General features: G+C 38.4%; 2 protein-coding genes across 2 annotated transcripts; both read left to right on the top strand.

The window, feature by feature from the left end:
* LOC109823301 lies at positions 634 to 1,415 on the top strand. Its single transcript, XM_020389586.1, has 4 exons — positions 634 to 889; positions 982 to 1,089; positions 1,164 to 1,277; positions 1,362 to 1,415. The coding sequence occupies exons 1-4, from the start codon at positions 737 to 739 to the stop codon at positions 1,413 to 1,415; spliced, it is 429 nt and encodes a 142-aa protein (XP_020245175.1). The 5' UTR covers positions 634 to 736.
* On the top strand, positions 1,429 to 2,023 carry LOC109823302. The gene is made up of 2 exons (XM_020389587.1): positions 1,429 to 1,838; positions 1,916 to 2,023. The coding sequence occupies exons 1-2, from the start codon at positions 1,449 to 1,451 to the stop codon at positions 2,021 to 2,023; spliced, it is 498 nt and encodes a 165-aa protein (XP_020245176.1). The 5' UTR covers positions 1,429 to 1,448.

Raw genomic sequence — 20,338 nt, forward strand, 5'->3', positions numbered from 1 at the left:
AAGCTGAAAAGAGTCTCGTCCTTATACAACAATATACCCCAGACATTCGCACCTTATGGATCTTGACGTAAAAGCACTGATAAGCTCTATATTCGAACGATAAAACTTCATTCGGTATATATCTCCTTATCTAAATTTCCAACGGGAAAAAGCTATTGCATTACAAAAAAAATGCGATAGGAACTTCAAAATTAGGAGAGATTATATTAAAAGAATGGAGCGTGCCATAAAATAAAGACTAGATAAAGCTATGGCTGATCTAATGAGGGAAAGGGGTAATAATTTCGTATAAACTTTGGAGATTGCTTACTTATTTATTTATGTAAGTTTATAAGAAATTTATTTCTCTTTGTATTTGTAGGCAAAAAAGATTATGAGTAACCCGGTAGACATGGGAGTGAGGAAAAGACGAAAGTACCTCCGAAAGGGTACCGGGCCATTTTAGAGTGGAAGGGCAACATTCCTGTTGGGGATTGGGCCGTCAGATTTAATAACCTGATAGGTTGTTTAATAAGAGATCCATGCTCAATTAACATTGCTCATAACTTTGAGGAGCAAGAATTTAAAGGCATAAAGAAGATTTGGGTAAAGCTCATGGTAATTATCTATTATACTGCTTATTTTGTTTACAATTCACAATGATTATTCTTATAGTGTAATTTTTTTGCCATGTAACTTGCAGGATCATTATTGTCTTGAGGACAACCCAGAGTCTTGGGATTATGTTATCCCTAAAATGGCCAAGCTTATTCGGGGTTGGAAGAGTGCTCTAAAAAATAGATATTTTACAAAAATATCTACTGATTGGAAGAGGATCTATGAGCTTGATAAGAGAGTTTATCCATTTAATTGGATGACTCTCATTATTGAGTGGGAGGGTGAGAAGAAGGTGGATTATTTTTAATTTAAGATATTATCATGACATTACTTTTCATTTATATATAATCATCGCACATACTAATAAAGTACTTTATTTTGTAGAAAATATGTGAGACAGCATCGGTGAATCGCAAAATGAAGATATACGATCACTTCTTAGGATCTACTCCTTATGCTCGGATCGAGCATAAGTATTTGAGTGAAAACCCGGTATGATCATATTATTAAAACTGATATCATGTGATTAGTTTTATACATTTACTTTGAAATTTAATATATCACAGGACGCTTTGACTATGCCCCCGGCTCTTCTTGCTAGAAGAGCTTATACACCGCCCCAGGGCTATGAAAATGTAGAGGGAAATGACAAAAAAGTGGAGAAAATTAATGAATTGGTCGTAAGTATAAGATTAATTTTAGATTTGTATATACTTAATGATTTCTCATCAAAGTTTCTAACTTTTATGATATATGATATACAGGCGGCGGTGGAAGCTTCTCAAAACGAGGTCTTGACCCGTGTCAGTCGGTCTTAGGGTACAGAGGACACTCCTGTAGAGCCTAACCGCATGACCAGAGACGAGTGGATGGAAGTCGTCGACGGAGCTTACGGTTTACAACCAAGAAAGAAAGGAAGAGTTCCTTTGTCAAGTGTTGTAGCTAAGAAATTCACCACCACCAATAAGCCTAGCAGCCAATCTGTGATCTCGACGCGACCATGTGACACATCATACGTCGTGGGTAAGATTGGTCAATACTTGTTGAAGAATGTTGAAGCCTCTTTGGTTTTAAGCTTTCTTCCCACTATTAAACACGAGTTAGGCGGTGCACAAACGACCTGGGATGTCGTTCAGCGACTCATCGATTCTCAACCCTTAAAGGACTTGCTTCCGCAGCCTATATACATGGATATCATGAGGATGGCATTTAATGAGCATGCAGCTATAAGTGATGGAGAGGTATGTATGTCATATATATATGCAGTTATTATGAATATTTTGAAATATATTCTCATATTGATTTACATTCTTTTCAGGCTAGAGGAGGTACTGTAGGAAGCAGCAGTACGATACGACATTTTGATGTAGCCGCTACGGACGATAGGAATCACGACGATAGGGACCAAGATGACTACGATGAATGAGTACTGAGTTAGACTTTTTTGTTACTTTTATCGACTTTTGGATTGTGTTGAGCATATAATGACCTCCGGATTATATATATACGTGAAGTTATACTTTTTTATTACTTTTGTTGATTTTTTGTTACTTTTGTCGATTTTTTGATTGTGTTGAGCATATATAGTGTGTGTGTGTGTGTGAATCGATGAATGATGAATGTGATTATTGTTGGATGTGAATTGATGGATGTGAATACTGTTGGATGTGAATTGATGAATGTGAATACTATTGGATGTGAATTGATGAATGTGAATATTGTAAGATGTGAATCGATGAATGTGAATATTATTGAATATTTTATGAATATTGGAAGCAACAGGTATATATTCCCAAATGGGGCTCAAAAAGTAGCATTTTTTTTCTCGAATTACATTCATTAGCGACGAAAAGGTCCGTCGCTAATGAACATCGGCGACGGGGAAATCAGTCGCCAACGTACATTTATCGCCGTCGCCAATAAACATTGGCGACAGGGTGCTTTCCGTCACCAATAATCATTGGCGATGAGTTCAACCCCGTTGTCAATACACATTAGTGACGGGGTGTTTTCCATCGCCAATGTGTTTTGGCGATGGCTAGATTTTCGTCGCCAATAAACATTAGCGACGGGGTGCATTTTGTCGCCAATAAACATTGGCGACGGACAACACGCCGTCACCAATGTGTTTTGTCGCCAAAACACATTGGCGACGGAAAGCACCCCGTCGCCAATGTGTATTGACGACGGTGGTAAACCCGTCGCCAATGTTTCCCGTCACCAATACCTCTCCGTCGCCAATGTACATTGGCGACGGATGACCCCGTCGCCAATGTGTATTGGCGAGGGGATTATTGGTGACGGGAAAGTGGGCGTCACGAATGTGCATTCGTGACGGATTTGACTGCATTGGCGACGGATTTCCCCGTCGCCAATACTATGTTTTCTACTAGTGAATGCTTAACGTACGCAAGTAGTATGATAAAATTACATTTGAGGCTCTTGGGATAATACACTTACACATTTTCAAGTACTCGTATTTTGACACTTTTGCTAAACATTATGTTTTCACAAATACGAGGACTTTTTTACAAAATTCCTTTTCAAATAAGTTTGTTGTTATGTTTGTAAATTTTTTCCAAATTTTCACATATTTTGGAATTTATTTACTATTTTTAAATGTCTTTGAAATTAATTTTCAACATTCAAAACAAGCTGAAAAACTGTTATCAGTCGACTGATGCATATTATCAGTCGACTGATAAAACTAGCCAGAATCATCAAAAATTTCTGTTTTTGTAACTGATAACTATCAGTCGACCGATGAATCATCAGTTGACTAATGATATCTTCATTTGACCGACGAGCTGCTAGTTGCCTGTAACGGTCAGCTCATCAGTCGACTGATGAACAATATTAGTCGGTTGATGATCCAACGGCTAGTGTTGTATAGTTACCAGATTTCTCAGTTTTTGAATATTTTTTTCTGTTTCTTTGGGGTTTGGCTGTTCTATTGAAAGCTTATAAATACTCACTAACCTCATTCACTTCAGTAACTAAGCAAGCATTTAAAATATTTTGAGTTTGTTGGTTATTGTTAAAAAGAGCTTCAACTTTCATTTGCTTTCAAACTTACAAACCCAAAATCCCAAGCTTCAAATTACAATCTCTTCATCTTTCCATAGGGCTGTTGTAAGAGAGCTTTTTTCTTTTATTTGTAACGTGTGGAGAGCTTGATCTCATGGAGATCTACTGTGTGGTTATGAGATCTCAAGAGAAGATCGTTGTGAAGAAGTTTTGGCTTCCAAACCGGGTTGTGATAGTATAATTTTCCTAGAGAGTGGGGAACGGGGACATAGGTCGGTGGACCGAATCTCGTGAATATATCGCGTGTCCAAATTGGTTAACTATTTCCTAACTCATCTTCTTTATATTGTTTTAGTAGTTTATTTTGTGGTGTATTGTATTGTCTTAATTTTAATTGCACATTTATTACCTCATAACCCTATTCACCCCACTTTAGGGTCTAACAATTGGTAACAGAGCAATGTCTCTATATATTTTTAGGTTTAACCACCTTAGAGGAAAGATCCGATGGAGACTTCTTTAAATGTGCATATGCTTGAGGGACAATCCACCACTAGACCCCCACTTTTCATCGGTAGCAACATTCCTCATTGGAAGGCTAGAATGAGGATTTATCTACGATGCATTGACCTTGATATCTTAGATATTATAGAGAATAAATATGTTGAGAAGCCTAGTAGTAGTAGTATGACCGATGGTGAGAGGTATCAAGCAAACATTAATATAAAGGGCATGAATGCATTAATTTGTGGACTTACCCCCAATGAATACAATAGGGTTTCCACGTGAGCAACCGCACACGAAATTTGGGGAAAATTGTGTATCACTCATGAAGGAACCCCCCAAGTTAAGGAGTCCAAAATTAGTGGCCTCATGCATAATTATGAATTGTTTAAAATGCTTCCCAATGAATCTATTGATGCTATGTTTTCTAGGTTTACTAACATCATAAATGAATTATAAGGCCTTAATAAGGTGTTGTCGAACCAAGAGATGAAATACAAAATTCTTTGTTCTTTGACGCCGGTGTGGGAGCCAAAAGCTACGGCCATTGAAGAAGCTCATGATCTTACAACGCTTACTCTTGATGGTCTCATTGGTAAGCTCAAGGTCCATGAGAAGAAGATCAAGGAGAGGAGGTACCCCCAAAGGCAACCGATGAGCCATCTTAAAAATTGAAGACTGTTGTGCTCAAAGAAGAAATTGATGACTCATCCTCCTCGGATAGTGAAGTTGATGTCTCTAGAGATGTGGCACATCTCTCTAGAAGAATATCATGATTAATTAAAATGAATAAAAATATTAAAAATCGATCTAACAACAAGTTTTCCTTTCGTGTAGGTAAATATTTCGAATGCAATGAATTGGGACACATTACAAATGATTGTCCCAAAGTAAAGAAAAATACTTGAAGTACAAGAAGAAGAAGGCTATGTATGCCGGATGGGGTGAATCCGGACTAAGTGATTCGGATAGCGATGACGAGGGCGTCAAGATTGCTCTTCATAACCCAAACATTTGCTTCATGGCTCATGAAGATGAGGTACAATCCAAAACCAAAAGTGAATTATTTTTTATGCAATGTGAACTAGAAACCGCATTAGAAGAATTAAACATTGAATTTAAAAGAGTGGCAAAGTGAACTAGAAACCGCATTAGAAGAATTAAACATTGAATTTAAAAGAGTGGCAAAAGAATACTCTTCTTTCAAAAAATTACATGTTTCTTGAAGAATTAAACATTGAATTTAAAAGAGTGGCAAAAGAATACTCTTCTTTCAAAAAATTACATGTTTCTTATGACTCTAAGTTTGAACAACTACAATCCTCTCTTGCTCTAAAAGATGAAATGATAGGAGATCTAGACTTTGAAAACAAAACACTAAGATCTAAAATTGAGAGGCTAGAAATTAAAAATGATAGAATAAAATCTAATCATGCTTACTCTAGTCATCATCATGTTGATAGAAGATTGTATCATAAATCTTATGCTCCTACTACAAGAAAAAGTTTTTGTGCACATATTGCATAAAATATGGTCATATCTCTACTCATTGTAGGATTAAAAATAACATTAATTCGTATGATTTAATGTGGGTACCTAAGGGTACCAAAAATACTAACATTCAAGGACCCAAAGTTTGGATACCTAAAGGTTCTACAACTTAGTTACATGTAGGGAACGTCTCGCACAAGACGTAAGGAGTTGTGGTATATTGATAGTGATTGCTCACATCACATGACGGATAACAAGGAATTATTTGTAATTCAATCAAGGATTGAAAGAGGCAATGTATTCTTTGGTGGTGGTGAGAAAGGTAAAATTGTAGGTATTGGTAATATTGGTAAGATACCTTCTCTCATAATTAAGGATGTTTATTTTGTTAAACGACTAAATCATAATCTTCTTAGTATTAGTCAATTAAGTGACAAAGGACTTTGACATTTCTTTTAAACCGGATAAATGTATTATTAGTATGAATGATAAAATCATTTTTGTTGCTTTTAGAAGATCTAATATTTATATTTTTGAGATGAATGAACTAATAGATTAAGATGTGAAGTGTCTTGTAGCAGTGGATGAAGATCCTTGGATTTGGCATAAGAGACTTGGACATGCTAACATGGAGTTAATATCAAGCTATCTAAGAAAAATTTAGTAAAAGGGCTACCAAATCTATCATTTGTTAAAGATTCTATTTGTGAAGATTGTGCTAAAGGTACACAAACCAAGAACACCTTCAAATCCATTAATGAGGTATCCACTTTTAAACATTTGCAATTACTACATCTTGATCTTTTTGGTCCTATGCGTGTTGCCTCTCTAGGAGGTAAACATTATGTATTTGTTATCATTGATACTTTTTCATGTTTTACATGGGTAACCTTTCTTGCAAATAAAGATGAATGTTTTGAAGAATTTTCTAATTTTGTAAAAAGAATTGAAAATAAAAAGAATTTAAAAATATTTAAAATTAGAAGTGATCATGGTGGTGAATTTCAAAATAAATGCATCTAGAACACCACAACAAAATGGTGTTGTTAAACAGAAAAATCAGACCATACAAGAGATGACACATACAATGATAAATGCTTATGTTTTTCCTAAGTATTTTTGGGCGGAAGCCGTGAATACGGCTTGCCATGTTTTAAATCGTGTCTTGATTAGACCTAAATTTAAGAAAACTCCTTATGAACTCGTTTTTGGCAAAACCCCATATATTAGATAATTTTATATTTTTGATTATAAATGTTTTATCTTAAATACTAAAGACCACCATGATATGTTTGACTCAAAAATTAATGTTGGTATATTTTAAGGATATGCATCTAGAAGTAAGGCTTATAGGGTCTTCAACAAACGAACACTTGTTGTTGAAGAGTCGATAAACGTTACTTTTGATGAGACTAATATTGGTTTGCAATATAGCTTGCCTAGGGATGATGATGATATTGAGGGAGGATTGGAGCTTTTGCAAATTAATGAGAAGCCCTCAATGGATTCACAAAAGGATGGGGAAAGCAACAACATACAAAATCAAGAAGAACTCCCCAAGGTATGGAAGTTTGCACTGGATAATCCAAACGAACAAATAATATGAAGTCTATCACAAGGGATTCTAACTCGCTCAAAAGCTTTAAGTGATTGTGGTAATGTAACTTAATTATCTAAAATAGAACCTAAAAGAATTAATGATGCTTTAAAAGATGAGTTTTGGGTTTTGGCAATGCATGATGAACTAAACAATTTTTAAAGAAATAATATTTGGAAATTAGTTCCTAGACCTAATAATGTTTATGTTATTGGAACTAAATGGGTTTTTAGAAATAAACTTGATGAACATGGCATAGTGACTAAAAATAAAGCTCGTTTAGTTGCCCAAGAAACATGACAAAGACTATGATGAAACTTTTGTATCGGTTACAAGATTGGAATCTATTAGGATGTTTTAGCCTTTGCTAGTTTTAAAGATTTTAAATTATTACAAATGAATGTTAAAAGTACTTTTTTAAATAGTTTTATAGAGGAAAAAGTATATGTTGAGCAACCCTTCGGTTTTATGGATCATTCATTTTCTAATCATGTTTATCGGGTTCAAAAAGCTCTATATGGGTTGAAACAAGCTCCTAGAGCTTGGTATGCTCGCCTCTCTAGTTTTCTTCTTAAAAATGGTTTTTCTTAAGAAAAAATTGATAATACACTTTTTGTTAGAAAGCGGAAGAATGATTTTCTTTTAGTTTAAATTTATGTTGATGATATCATTTTTGGTGCCACTAATGAATCTTTGTGCAAGGATTTTTTAAAAGTTATGCAAGACCAATTTGAGATGAGCATGATGGGAGAGCTTATATTCTTTCTCAGTCTCCAAGTCAAGCAATCTAAGGATGAGATATTCGTTTCTCAAAGTAAATATGCTAGAGAATTAGTGAAAAAATTCTGATTAGAGAGCTCCAAGCATGCTCCAACTCCCATGAGTACAAGTATCAAGCTTGATGCGGATGATAATGGTAAGGTGGTAGACCAAAAACTTTATCGAGGTATGATAGGTAGTCTCCTTTACCTTACCACTAGTAGATCGGATATCATGTTTAGTGTATGTGTATGTGCACATTTTTAAGCTTCTCCTAAAAAGTCTCATTTGATTACGGTTAAAAGAATTATCAAATATGTTAATGACACAATAGATCTTTGTTTATTTTATCCAAAAGGTGCTTCTTTTGATCTTTATGGTTTTTGTGATGCTGACTTTGCCGGTTGCAAGGTAGATCGCAAGAGTACAAGTGATACATGTTAATTTGTGGGTAACTCTCTTGTCTCTTGGGCATCCAAGAAACAAAATTGTATTGCCTTGTCCACTACAAAAGTGGAATACATTTCTGTTGGTTTATGTTGTGCATACTTTTATGGATAAAACAAAATTTGGTTGATTATGATTTGTATTTTCAAGATACAAAATTTTTTATGATAATACTAGTGCTATCAATGTTTCAAAAAATTCCGTTTTGCATTTTAGAAACAAGGATATAGATGTAACCATTATTTCTTACGTGACCATGTAAAGAGGAAAGATGTATCCCTTATCTATATTGATACTAAATCTCAATTAGCGGACATCTTTACCAAGCCTCTTAGTGCAGAAGATTTTTGTCGCATAAGAAATGGTTGACATGTGTATTTTTTTATTTTGTTTGTTTGTTTGTTTGTTCAGATTATCATTTTCATATTCGACTAGTTTCCTTTATGCACTCATTGTCAAAACATGACCAAACACACAAAATTACCAAGAGGAGTGGTTGGGAGAGACCGGGGTCAATTCCAAGAGGAGTGGGTTGGTAGTAATGTCTAAGGAAAGGTTGTAAATCCAAACACTTGAGGAATGTGACACGGGTAGACCAACACTTGAGGTGTATTTTGTGGGTTTTTGCATGTATATTATATTGTATACCCTATTTTTGATGGTGACAAAAGGGGAGAGAAATCTCCTCTTTTGTGCATATAGTTAGTGAGAGAGATCCTTAAAGATAGGGGGAGCAACTATCTATAAGATATATATTCTATTTTATTTTGCTCTTAAATAATGGTTGGTTATAATCATCAAAAAGGGGGAGACTGTTAGCCCTTATGTTTTGATGATGATTTACAACCATCATTATTAGTGCTAATTGCTTGTTGAGTGATATTATAGATTACAAGAATATCAAGCTTTTTAGTACTATAATTTGGAGGATTAGATGGAACAACAAGCTACAACGAAGATATCCAAGGAGGTGGAGGCTAAGTGATGAAGCAAAGCTATCAAGAGCACAACACTCACAAGAAGCTTCATCAATAAAGAATCAAATATCAAGACTCAAACTATGTACTTATATATGAGGGATATTTGCATTTTTATTTCTCTCTAGTACTTATTGTAGGCAAGTAGTAAGATAAGATTACATTTGAGGCTTTTGGGATAACACACTTACACATTTTCAAGTACTTGTATTTTGACACTTTTTCTAAACATTGAGTTTTTACAAATACGAGGTCCTTTTTTCAAAATTCTTTTTCAAATAAGTTTGATATTATGTTTGTAAATTTTTCCCAAAGTTTCACATTTTCTGAAATTTATTTACTATTTTTAAAAGGCATTTGAAATTCATTTTCAAAATTCAAAACAGGCTAAAAACTGTTATCAGTCGACTAATGCATATTATCACTCAATTGATGAATTTCAAACTTATTTGTCGAAAAGTTTTTGTTTTTTTGCGACTGATAAACTATCAGTCGACTGATAAACTCATCAGTCGACTGATGATGTCTTCAGCTAACCGATGAGCTGCTAGTTGTCTGTAACGGTCAGCTCATCAGTCGACTGATGAACAGTATCAGTATACTGACGACCCAGCGGCTAGTTTTGTATAGTTTTCAGATTTCTCAGTTTTTGAACGTTTTTGTCTGTATCTTTGGGGTTTGGTTGTTCTATTAAAAGCTTATAAATACCCACAAACCTCATTCACTTCTGTAACTAAGCAAGCATTTAAAATCTTTTGAGTTTGTTGGTTATTGTTAAAAAGAGCTTTAGCTTTTATTTGCTTTCACATTTACAAACCCCACATCCCAAGCTCCAAATTGCAATCTCTTTATCTTGTCATAGGATTGTTGTAAGAGAGCTTCTTTTCTTTCATTTGATATGTGTGGGGAGCTTAATCTCGTGGAGAGCTACTATGTGGTTGTGAGATCTTAAAAGGAGATCGTTGTGAAGAAGTTCTGGCTTCCAAACCAGATTGTGATAGTGTAATTCTCCTCGAAAGTAGGGAACGGGAACGTAGGTCGGTGGACCAAACCTCGTAAATATATCGCTGTCCAAATTGGCTAATTATTTCCTAACTCATCTCCTTTATATTGTTCTAGTAGTTTATTTTGTGGTGTATTGCATTGTCTTAATTTTAATTACATATTTATTACCTCATAACCCTATTCACCCCCCCCCCCTCTAGGGTCCAACACCCTCAAGCTTATAGAGGATTGAAGAGCATCTAGAGCTTAGATGCGAGGAACCAAAACCTGACAACCACATGAGGTTTGGTGAACAAGTCGTTTGTCTGAAACTCGGAAGATATGTGCGGTAGTAGAATATGCCCTTGAAGAAAGTGTTGACGAACAAAATGACAACCCACTTTAATATGCTTAGTGTGCTCATGAAAGACATTATTGTGGGATATTAGGATAGCACTTTTGTTATCATAGTGTAAGGGCGTGGGGTCAGGATGGTCAATACCCATATCTTGAAACAGCCAACGAAGCCAAACAATTTTGGCGGAAGAATGAGCGAGAGCATGGTATTCAGCTTCGGCACTGGAGTGGGCAACGATAGTCTGTTTCTTGCTTTTCCACAAGATAAGTGAATCGCCAAGGAAAATACAGTACCCAGTCATGGAACGTCGATCAATAATCTCACCAGCCCAGTCTGATTCAGAGTATCCTTGTAACATAGGACGAGATGTAGAAGCAAGATGCAGGTCCCTTTGATGTAGCGTATGATATGGAGAACGACAACAAACTGAACAGAACAGGGAGCAGACATGAATTGGCTCACAATATGGACAGCATTACTGATGTCAGGTCTAGTTATAGTGAGGTAATTGAGACTTCCCACAAGTTGCCGATATAATGTGGGATTGGGTAGTGGGTGCCATCAAAAGGGGCGAGTTTGACATTCATCTCAAGAGGAGTATCGACAGTCTTGTTGTCAATAAGGCACGTTCGGGTGAGAATATTAGAGGCATATTTACTTGGGAGAGGAAATAGCCTGTAGAGGAGTGAGCAACCTCAATATCAAGGAAGTAGCAAAGGACACCCAGATCTTTAATTTTGAAACACGAACATAGATAAGCTTTGAGCCTGGATATACCATTCAAGTCATCCCCAGTGATAACCATATCGTCGACATAAAGCAATAGAATAACAATGCCATGCGGAGAGGAGCAAGTAAACATTGTTGGGTCATGAGTGTAGTGTCGAAAAATTGAAGATTGATTGATTCTCTTATTTTAAGGAAATTAGGTTCGATCGCTTGGTTCGAAACCCTTACAATCACTCACACTCTCTCTCGATTACATATGAAGAGAAAATTAATTCAGCAACTCCTTGTTTAACGTGGGTTCTTGGTGGCAAAATGATGTTTCCCCTGATGCTTGAGTCGAGATTGCCTCCCGTTGACGATCAGAACAAGATTGCTGAAGCTTCTCACGTTAGTTAGCCGGCTGGAATCAAAATTCAAACTCTGGATTTACACGCAGAAACTCTGATCACTGATGATTCTCGAGGTCTAAATTGCCAAGAGTTTAAAAGTCCCTACCTCCCTCTTCATAGCTGCTTGCGGCTATTTATAGAGTTTTAGCATGTAATTGACATGCTACAATTGTGGGGTCGTGGGCGTAACGAACTCCTGAGATTTAGCCTATGTTGATTAATAGAGCGTAACGTACTCCTTAGATTTAGCCCATGTGGGCTGACTTGGTTCTCGTGGCCGTTACATCCGAACTTCGTGTGGATGATGAGCCTTGTTGCATGGTGAGGTTCGTTAGACAAGTTTCATCTTTGCTGACGAGCTTCGTCTTCACTGACGAGCTTCTTCTTCACAGACGAGCTTCAAGTTTAACGATGAGCTTTTTCTTCACTAACGAACCTCATCTTCCAAAGATGAACGTCAAACCTTGTTTCCAATGACGAACTTTGTTGTTTGAGACGAGGTCTGTCATTGTAATGACCCTCGTCATGCTTGTTATGAGCTTCGATGCTCCAAGACCAAATGATTAGCCGATGATCTATGAAGATCCATGAGAGTGGAGGAGAGATAGGCTTTTTGACTAGCCTCTCAATCTCCCTCTTCCTTTCATGTTGATCATACCTATTTATAGGCTTAGGACCATTATGGAGTGAGTTAATGGGCTTTAACTCCCCTTATAATAAGGGAGTTATGGTTATTAACTCTCATTTAAATGGGTGAGTTAATTGTCATTAACTCTCCTTAAATAGGTGAGTTATTGATCATTAACCCTCCTTAAATATAGCCTCTAGAAATGGTGACAAACAAGGTTCGTCAATGACGAACTTTGTTTCTAGACGAACTTCATCTTCAATGACGAATTTCATTTCTGGATGAACTTCGTTTCCGGATGAACTTTAATTTTAATGATGAACTTCATTTCTTGGTTAACTTCGTCTTCAGTGATGAAGTTCGTCTTCTGAGGGGTGAGGTGTTTTTCTTCCTATTTAGCTGAGACAAACTTCATGAATATAGGCTGAGGTTCATTATTGTGATGACCCTCGTTGTGCTTGTAGTGAGGTTCGACCCTCCTTTATTTCTTGGCATTTTTTAGTTTCTACAAGACCCCATTCAAAGTTTTTAGACCCAAATTAGGTTGTATGGGGTCTAAATCACTTTGAACCTTCTTGACTATGACAAGCTTGGTTTGCACAACGAGCTCAGCCTCTTGGCGAGCTTCGATGCTTCAGGGTGAACCTTGTGGTTGCAGGTGAAGTTTGTCATTTCTGGCCGAACCTTAATACTTTGAGATGAAGTCTGACTATTCATCGAGTCTCATCATTCTATGTGGGCTTCGTCAGACCCATGTAGAATTGACAATCAGGACTTAGGATTTTTAGCAAACCCTCAACTATCAACGGACTTGATGTGTCTTTACCAACTACAGTTTGAGTTGGACTAGCCATGCTTTTACCCTTAGCATGATAAGTTGGTGAGGAGTTTGTCTTAGGCTTAATGCTAAGATTTCTCCTCTATCCTTAGCTGTTCAAGGCATCGGATTAAGTGTTAGAGTTTGGTTGTGTCGTTCAATATAACAACTCAACCTGGTATTTTGAAAGTGAGGCTCATTGCATGGTAGGCCTGCTGGGATGATATGGTATCATGATGAATAGTGACTCATCGCATGGTAAATCACTATTTGGAAACAAGGGGGAAGATAGAGGCTCATCGCTTGGTAGACCACCATCAACGTCATGACGTTGTGGAGGTAATCAAGTCGTTCAGTGACATGAACGTATAACGATTGTGATTAAAATAGCGGCACATCACATGGTAGACCACTATTTGCAATCATTCTAAGGAGATAGAACATTCGAAAAGGACCAGATAATGAATCATCGCATGGTAGATCACTATCTTGATCGAGAGACAAGTAAGTGTTCATCGTATGATAGAACACTACTTGGTGAGGAAAATCAAGTCATTTAGTGACATGAAAGTATAACGACTGTGATTGGAATAGTGACACATCATGTGGTAGGTCACTATTTTCAATCATTCTAAGGAGATAGAACGTTCGAAAAAGACCAGATAGTGAATCGTCGTATGGTAGATCACTATCTTGATCGAGTGACAAGTAGGTGTTCATCGCATGGTAGAATACTACTTGATGAAGTATTTTCAATGAGGGTTAAGAATTGACTATCAAAGATAATCATTAACATGATAGTTTTATGGTCCCGCCATCCTATTGAAGAGGATTGGTGGGGGAATTTGAAGGAAGTGACTATTAGAGGTAATCATTAACATGATTGTTTTGTGATCTCGCCATCCTATTGAAGATGATTGGTGAAGAAATTTGGAGGAAGTTACTATCTAAGGTAATCATTAACGTGATAGTTTTGTGGTCCCGCCATCCTATTAAAAAGGATTGGCATGGGAATTTGGAGGAAGTGACTATCAGAGGTAGTCATTAACATGATAGTATTTTGGAAGGGGCCAGATGCTCACGTTTGACTTCGGACTCACCATAGAGTTAATTTATAATGAGCTTCGGGTTGCCGTGGCTTCATCAGAGAGAAAGATTAAGGTAGTACATGGTTTTGCAGAGAAACCACGACTACCCCCACTACAGCGATAGGTGCAAATCAGGATTGAAGGGTAAAGACTCTTGCATCCCATAAGGTTTAGATCTTATCTTTCAGGGTGTAGCATTTAGAGGTGGGATGATGAACCATCTGTGGTATGCACAATAGTTGGGTTCATCCATTCTTGACATCTCCTTAGGTCGCATCGATTCTGGGAGCTTGATCTTTTTCGTATTGATCAAGGATTTGAGTATCGGGACGATTTGCTTAACTTCGAAGTTGTACTTCTACTGAAAGCGGTTATCCGAAGATTCGCCCTTCTGCTTTGATGAAGATTTAGGGGAAGAAGTGGTTTTCACCGCCAAAGGATCTTTCCCTTTTATATAAGTTAGAGGAGTGAGGTCGTCTTGGTCATCACCTTCTTGAAAATCATATGGCTCTTCAGTATCTAGCCTTTTGAGCATGCTTTCGACCTGTTCTCCTTGGCAAATAATCTCTTTCCAAGTTTCGGTCTTCACCGCTCTAATCTTGGATAAAATATGGATCGAGAGATTGTTGTGACACATCTCTATCAACGTACTTTCAGAGACTTATTCATGATAATGCAATGATCGATTTCTAAATATCTTGACAAAGTTATTGATACTTCTATGTCATCATCGAAGAATCTGGCCAGAAAGAGCATTTCCATGTCCTTCCAACAAGTGATGGATTCAGGCTCCAGTCTACGAAACCATTCAAAAGTGACCCCCTTGAGGGTACTAATGAAAAGTCGAGTCATAATGGGATAATTCCCTACTATGTGTCTAGTCTGCGCCTGGAAATAGTAGATGTGCTGGGTCGGAGAACCCTTGCCATCAAACTATAGGAGGCTGAGTGGCTTGAACTTTAGAGGATAAAATTCTCTGAAGTTTCTCTGAAGCTTCAAAGCCTCAAGCTGCTTTTGGAAATCGTCCAACTTTTGATCTCGCTCTTTCTTGTGCGGGTTGGACTCAGCTTCGGATGATTCAGAGTAAACTTCAAAAATATTTTCTTCCTCATCTTCTTCATTATTGTCATCTTGATTTCGACGGTTAGATTCCCGAGCACTGGGTGAAGGTCGCCGGTGCCTTGATCCTGAGGCTTCAGTGGTAGATTTCTTCTTCTTCTTCTCCTTGAGGAATTTGTCTACCATATAATCTAGGCGTCTGATGGTTTCTTGTTGTTGGAGGAGAGCAGCTTGTTGTTCTTCCAGCCTTCTTGATATTTATTCTTCATTCCTGGCCATGTGAGCGATCACTTGCTCACTTTGATCGGTGCTGGAAGGTTGGGATGTTGTAATGACAGAGTTCTCAGGCTCTTCATCGACATCATAGGATATACCCACTAATTTTTGATAATCCAATGGGATCCTTGCTCCGGTATGGGTACGGGTGTGTTGGTAAACACCCTATTTTTCAATGAGTGCTTCACATAATCCTGGGGAAAACTCAAGATTAGAGGACTCAGAAGAATCGGCTTAGGTTTTACCCTTGCTGTTAGCAACCATATTGATCGTCACTCCGACGTGGTGATTTTTGGGTGATGGTTTCTTAGGACGAAAACACCTTCTTCTTGATGACGCGATCATCGACGGCTCAATCAACCGTTCTAAGACCGAAGATTTACATGCTGATTCCCCACATGAGTATTGGAAAAGCGCTGCGGAGATAAGTTTCTCACAACTGCAATTGGATTTCATCTATCTCATGCTACGCTTACAAACCAGGTAATCACGGAGATCAGTAACAGGACCACCCCCTGTTAACTCAGGTAGCTTGCTTATGCATGCGTAAGAATCTCTAAGTGTTAGAGATTGGCGAGCCTCGTGGCCTGGACGAACCTCATGCTGAAGACGGGGTTTGTCGTCTGGGCACACTCGGATGCTTGGGCAAGGCTCATGTGTGATACAAGGTTCGTCGGTTGGGCGAGCCTCATCATTCATGCAAGCTTTGATTTTCAGACGAACCTGGTTTGGGGAACGAACCTCATATTTCATGCAAGGTTCGTCAATCGGACGAACTTGGTTCCAAGGATGGATTTGTCATCCGAGTCGAACCTCGTCTTGGACTCTTGCATGTTTCTCTGTAATAGTGCTAGTCTGAGGTTGAAGGCGAGATTCGTCTTTTTGACGAGGTTTGTCACTTCGTCGAGCCTGAACAGGGTAAATTTGCACTGGTTGTTTTGGATGAGCCTCATTTTGAAGCTCGTCGTTCGAACCTAATTGGATACAATGGTGAAGTTCATCATTTTGACGTTCCTCTGTCACTCGACCCTTAACAAACTTGTTGACCTTGGGCTGATCAGCTCTCCGTTGATAGTGAGAACCATCTAGCGAGACCAAAGCTCGAGCCCTACGGCGAGCTTAGTTCTGGCACTGACGTTGTTGAGTGCGTCTCGATAGTGGACCAACAGGAACTTTTGCTTCAGTCGAAGCTAGGCGAGGTTCGTTATCAAAAGCCATAATTTGGCTAGTAGAAGCCGAAGTTCAGCTAGATTGCTTGATAACCCATTTCTTAGCTTGACGGCTAATTATTAGAGCCTCCTCTTTGAGGGGCATGGACTTTTCCTCGAGGTTAACTCGAGTTGAATCATTATAAGCCACTCGGGCTGAGGTCTCATACGAGACTCGACGACACTTACGTGCCTTCATGGGACTAGATGCTCCAGAGGAGATATACTCCTTATATTTGGTCTGGTCAAATTTGATGACTAGGGTCTCAACCATGGTTCCCACTGCAATCTTGTCTGATTATGCCACCACCATTTCATCAGAAAGAATGGCTGTTACCACTATGATCGCCATCATTTTTAGTGTCGAAAAATTGAAGATTGGTTGATTCACTTGTTTTAAGAAAACTGGGTTTGATCGCTTGGTTCGAAACCCTTACAATCACTCACACTCTCTCTCGATTACAGATGAAGAGAATATTAATTCAGCTCCTCCTTGTTTAACGTGGGTTCTTGGTGGAGAAAGGATGCTTCCCCCGATGCTTGAGTTGAGATTTCCTCCTATTGACAATCAGAACAAGATTGCTGAAGCTTCTCACGTTAGTTAGCCAGCTGGAATCGAAATTCGAACTCCGGATTTGCACGCAGAAGCTCTAATCTCTAATAATTCTCGAGGTCTAAATTGCCAAGAGTTTAAAAGTCCCCACCACCCTCTTCATAGCTGCTTGCGGCTATTTATAGAGTTTTAGCATGTAATTGATCTGCTATAATCGTGGGGTCATGGGCGTAATGAACTCTTGAGATTTAGCCTATGTTGATTAATGAAGCGTAACGTACTCCTTAGATTTAGCCTATGTGGGCTGACTTGGTCCTCGTGGCCATTACAACCGAACTTCGTGTGGATGATGAGCCTCGTTGCGTGGTGAGGTTCGTTAGACAAGTTTCGTCTTCACTGACGAGCTTCTTCTTCATTGACGAGCTTCAAGTCTGACGATGAGCTATTTCTTCACTAACGAACCTCATCTTCCAAAGATGAACATCGAACCTTGTTTCCAATCGAGCTTTGTTGTTTGAGACGAGGTCTGTCATTGTAATGACCCTCGTCATGCTTCTTATGAGCTTTGACGCTCCAAGACCAAATGATTAGCCGATGATCTATGAAGATCCATGAGAGTGGAGGACAGATAGGCTTTTTGACTAGCCTCTCAATCTCCCCCTTCCTTTCATGTTGATCATACCTATTTATAGGCTTAGGACTATTATAGAGTGAGTTAATGGGCTTTAACTCCCCTTATAATGAGGGAGTTATGGTTATTAACTCCCATTTAAATGGGTGAGCTAATTATTATTAACTCTCCTTAAATAGGTGAGTTATTGATCATTAACCCTCCTTAAATGTAGCCTCTAGAAATGGTGACAAACGAGGTTCGTCAATGACGAACTTTGTTTCTGGACGAACTTCATCTTGAATAACGAACTCCGTTTCTGGATAAACTTCGTTTTTGGATGAACTTCATCTTTAATGACGAACTTCGTTTCTAGGCGAACTTCGTCTTCAAGGACGAAGTTCGTCTTCTGAGGGGTGAGGTGCTATTTATCGTATTTAGCTGAGACAAACTTCATTAATAGAGGCTGAGGTTCGTTGTTGTGAAAACCCTCGTTGTGCTTGTAGTGAGGTTTGACCCTCCTTTATTTCTTGGCATTTTTTAGTGTCTACCATGAGAGCTCCGAGAAAAACCGTGATGCAGAATAGTTGTGGAGAATTTCTCAAACCAGGCCTGAGGCGCTTGTTTGAGACCATAGAGATCCCGTCAAAGTTTGCAAAGCTGTCCAGGGGAATGAGGAAACCCATGGGGAGGTTGCATGTAGACTTCTTTAATTAGATCGCCATGAAGAAAGGCATTCTTAACATTCATTTAATGAAGAGTCCAATTGCGGATGGAGGCAACTGAGATAAGAGTGCGAACGGTGGTCATACAAGCGACCAGGGAAAAGGTTTCTTCATAATCAATTTCATACTCTTGAGTATATCCTTTTCCAGCAAGACGTACTTTGTATCTGTCAATAGACCCATCAACCTTTGTTTTGATTTTGTAAATCCATCTGCATCCAGCAACGGATTTTCTAGTAGGTAAATCCGTAAGAACCCATGTTTTCGTTTTCTAAAGAGCAACAAGTTCCTCAGACATAGCCTTCTGCCATTGAGGATCGGTAGAAGCCTCACGATATGAGGATGGCTCATGGAGAGACAACAGGGCAGAGAGGTAGCATTCGTAATGGGAATGCTAGATTGGTGGATGTCGGTCTCGGACTGGGCACATTGAAGGGCCATCGATGGGAGATACAGACTCAGGAGAAGGCGTAGAGTTATCAGTAGGTGGACAAACAGTCACAGGTGTAGGGGAAAGTCAGGTGTTGGCATAGGAGTGGCAACAGGATGAGTGGGAGGTGGTATCACATGATTAGCTATAGGAGCAGTGACAGATGGCATAGGATCTGACACTAGTAGATTAGGGGACTCTGGGAATGGGTCGATAGGAAGAGAGATCACAGTATTTGTAAGGGGATTTTTATGCAGTGTGTAATATGGTTTATGTTCCCAGAATGTAACATGGCGGAAATGCGAAGCTGTTTGGCAATTGGTTCGTAATAGCGATACCCTTTTTGTTGAATCCCATACCCCAGGAAGACACACATGACATTTTTGGAAGTGAGTTTTGTTCGTTCTTGTTTCGGGAGTAACACAAAGCAAGTGGATCCAAATACACGAAGCTCAGAGTAATTTGGAGTGGTCCCAAATAGACGCTCGAAAGGAGATAAGCCACTGGTGACTATGGAGGGGATGCGATTAATAAGAAAGGTAGACATGTGAATGGCTTCCCTCAAGAATGCGAAATGGACGGACGGGGAGACAAGAAGAGTACGAACTGTTTCAACAAGGTGTCGGTGTTTTCGTTCAGCAACCCTATTTTGCTGAGGGGTGTCTAGACAAGATAGTTAGGGAAGAGTCCCTTGTGATTTTAGGAACTCAAGAAAGTGTTTGGATAAGTATTCTCCCCCGGAGTTAGATATGAAGACTTTGATAGTTTTCAAAAATTGAGTTTTAATCATAGTAGCAAATTCGATGTATGCTTTCAAAAAATCAAATCGAGAATCACTAGTAGAAAACTGTATATCCTAGATGAAACATTCTAGACGAAAATTTTTCCATCTAGTTTGCTATTAAACTAGACGAAAAATTTCTGTCTAGAATATTCTGTCTAGAATAAAACATTCTAGACGGAAATTTCCGTCTAGGATAGTATACTAGACGGTTCTGTGATTTTTATTTTTTTTAAATAACCAAGTATCCTAGACAGAAATTTCCGTCTAGGATACATCATAGACGGAAATTTCCATCTTGGAT

Source organism: Asparagus officinalis, chromosome 9 (assembly GCF_001876935.1).
Source record: "Asparagus officinalis chromosome 9, Aspof.V1, whole genome shotgun sequence".
Lineage (NCBI taxonomy): Eukaryota > Viridiplantae > Streptophyta > Magnoliopsida > Asparagales > Asparagaceae > Asparagus > Asparagus officinalis.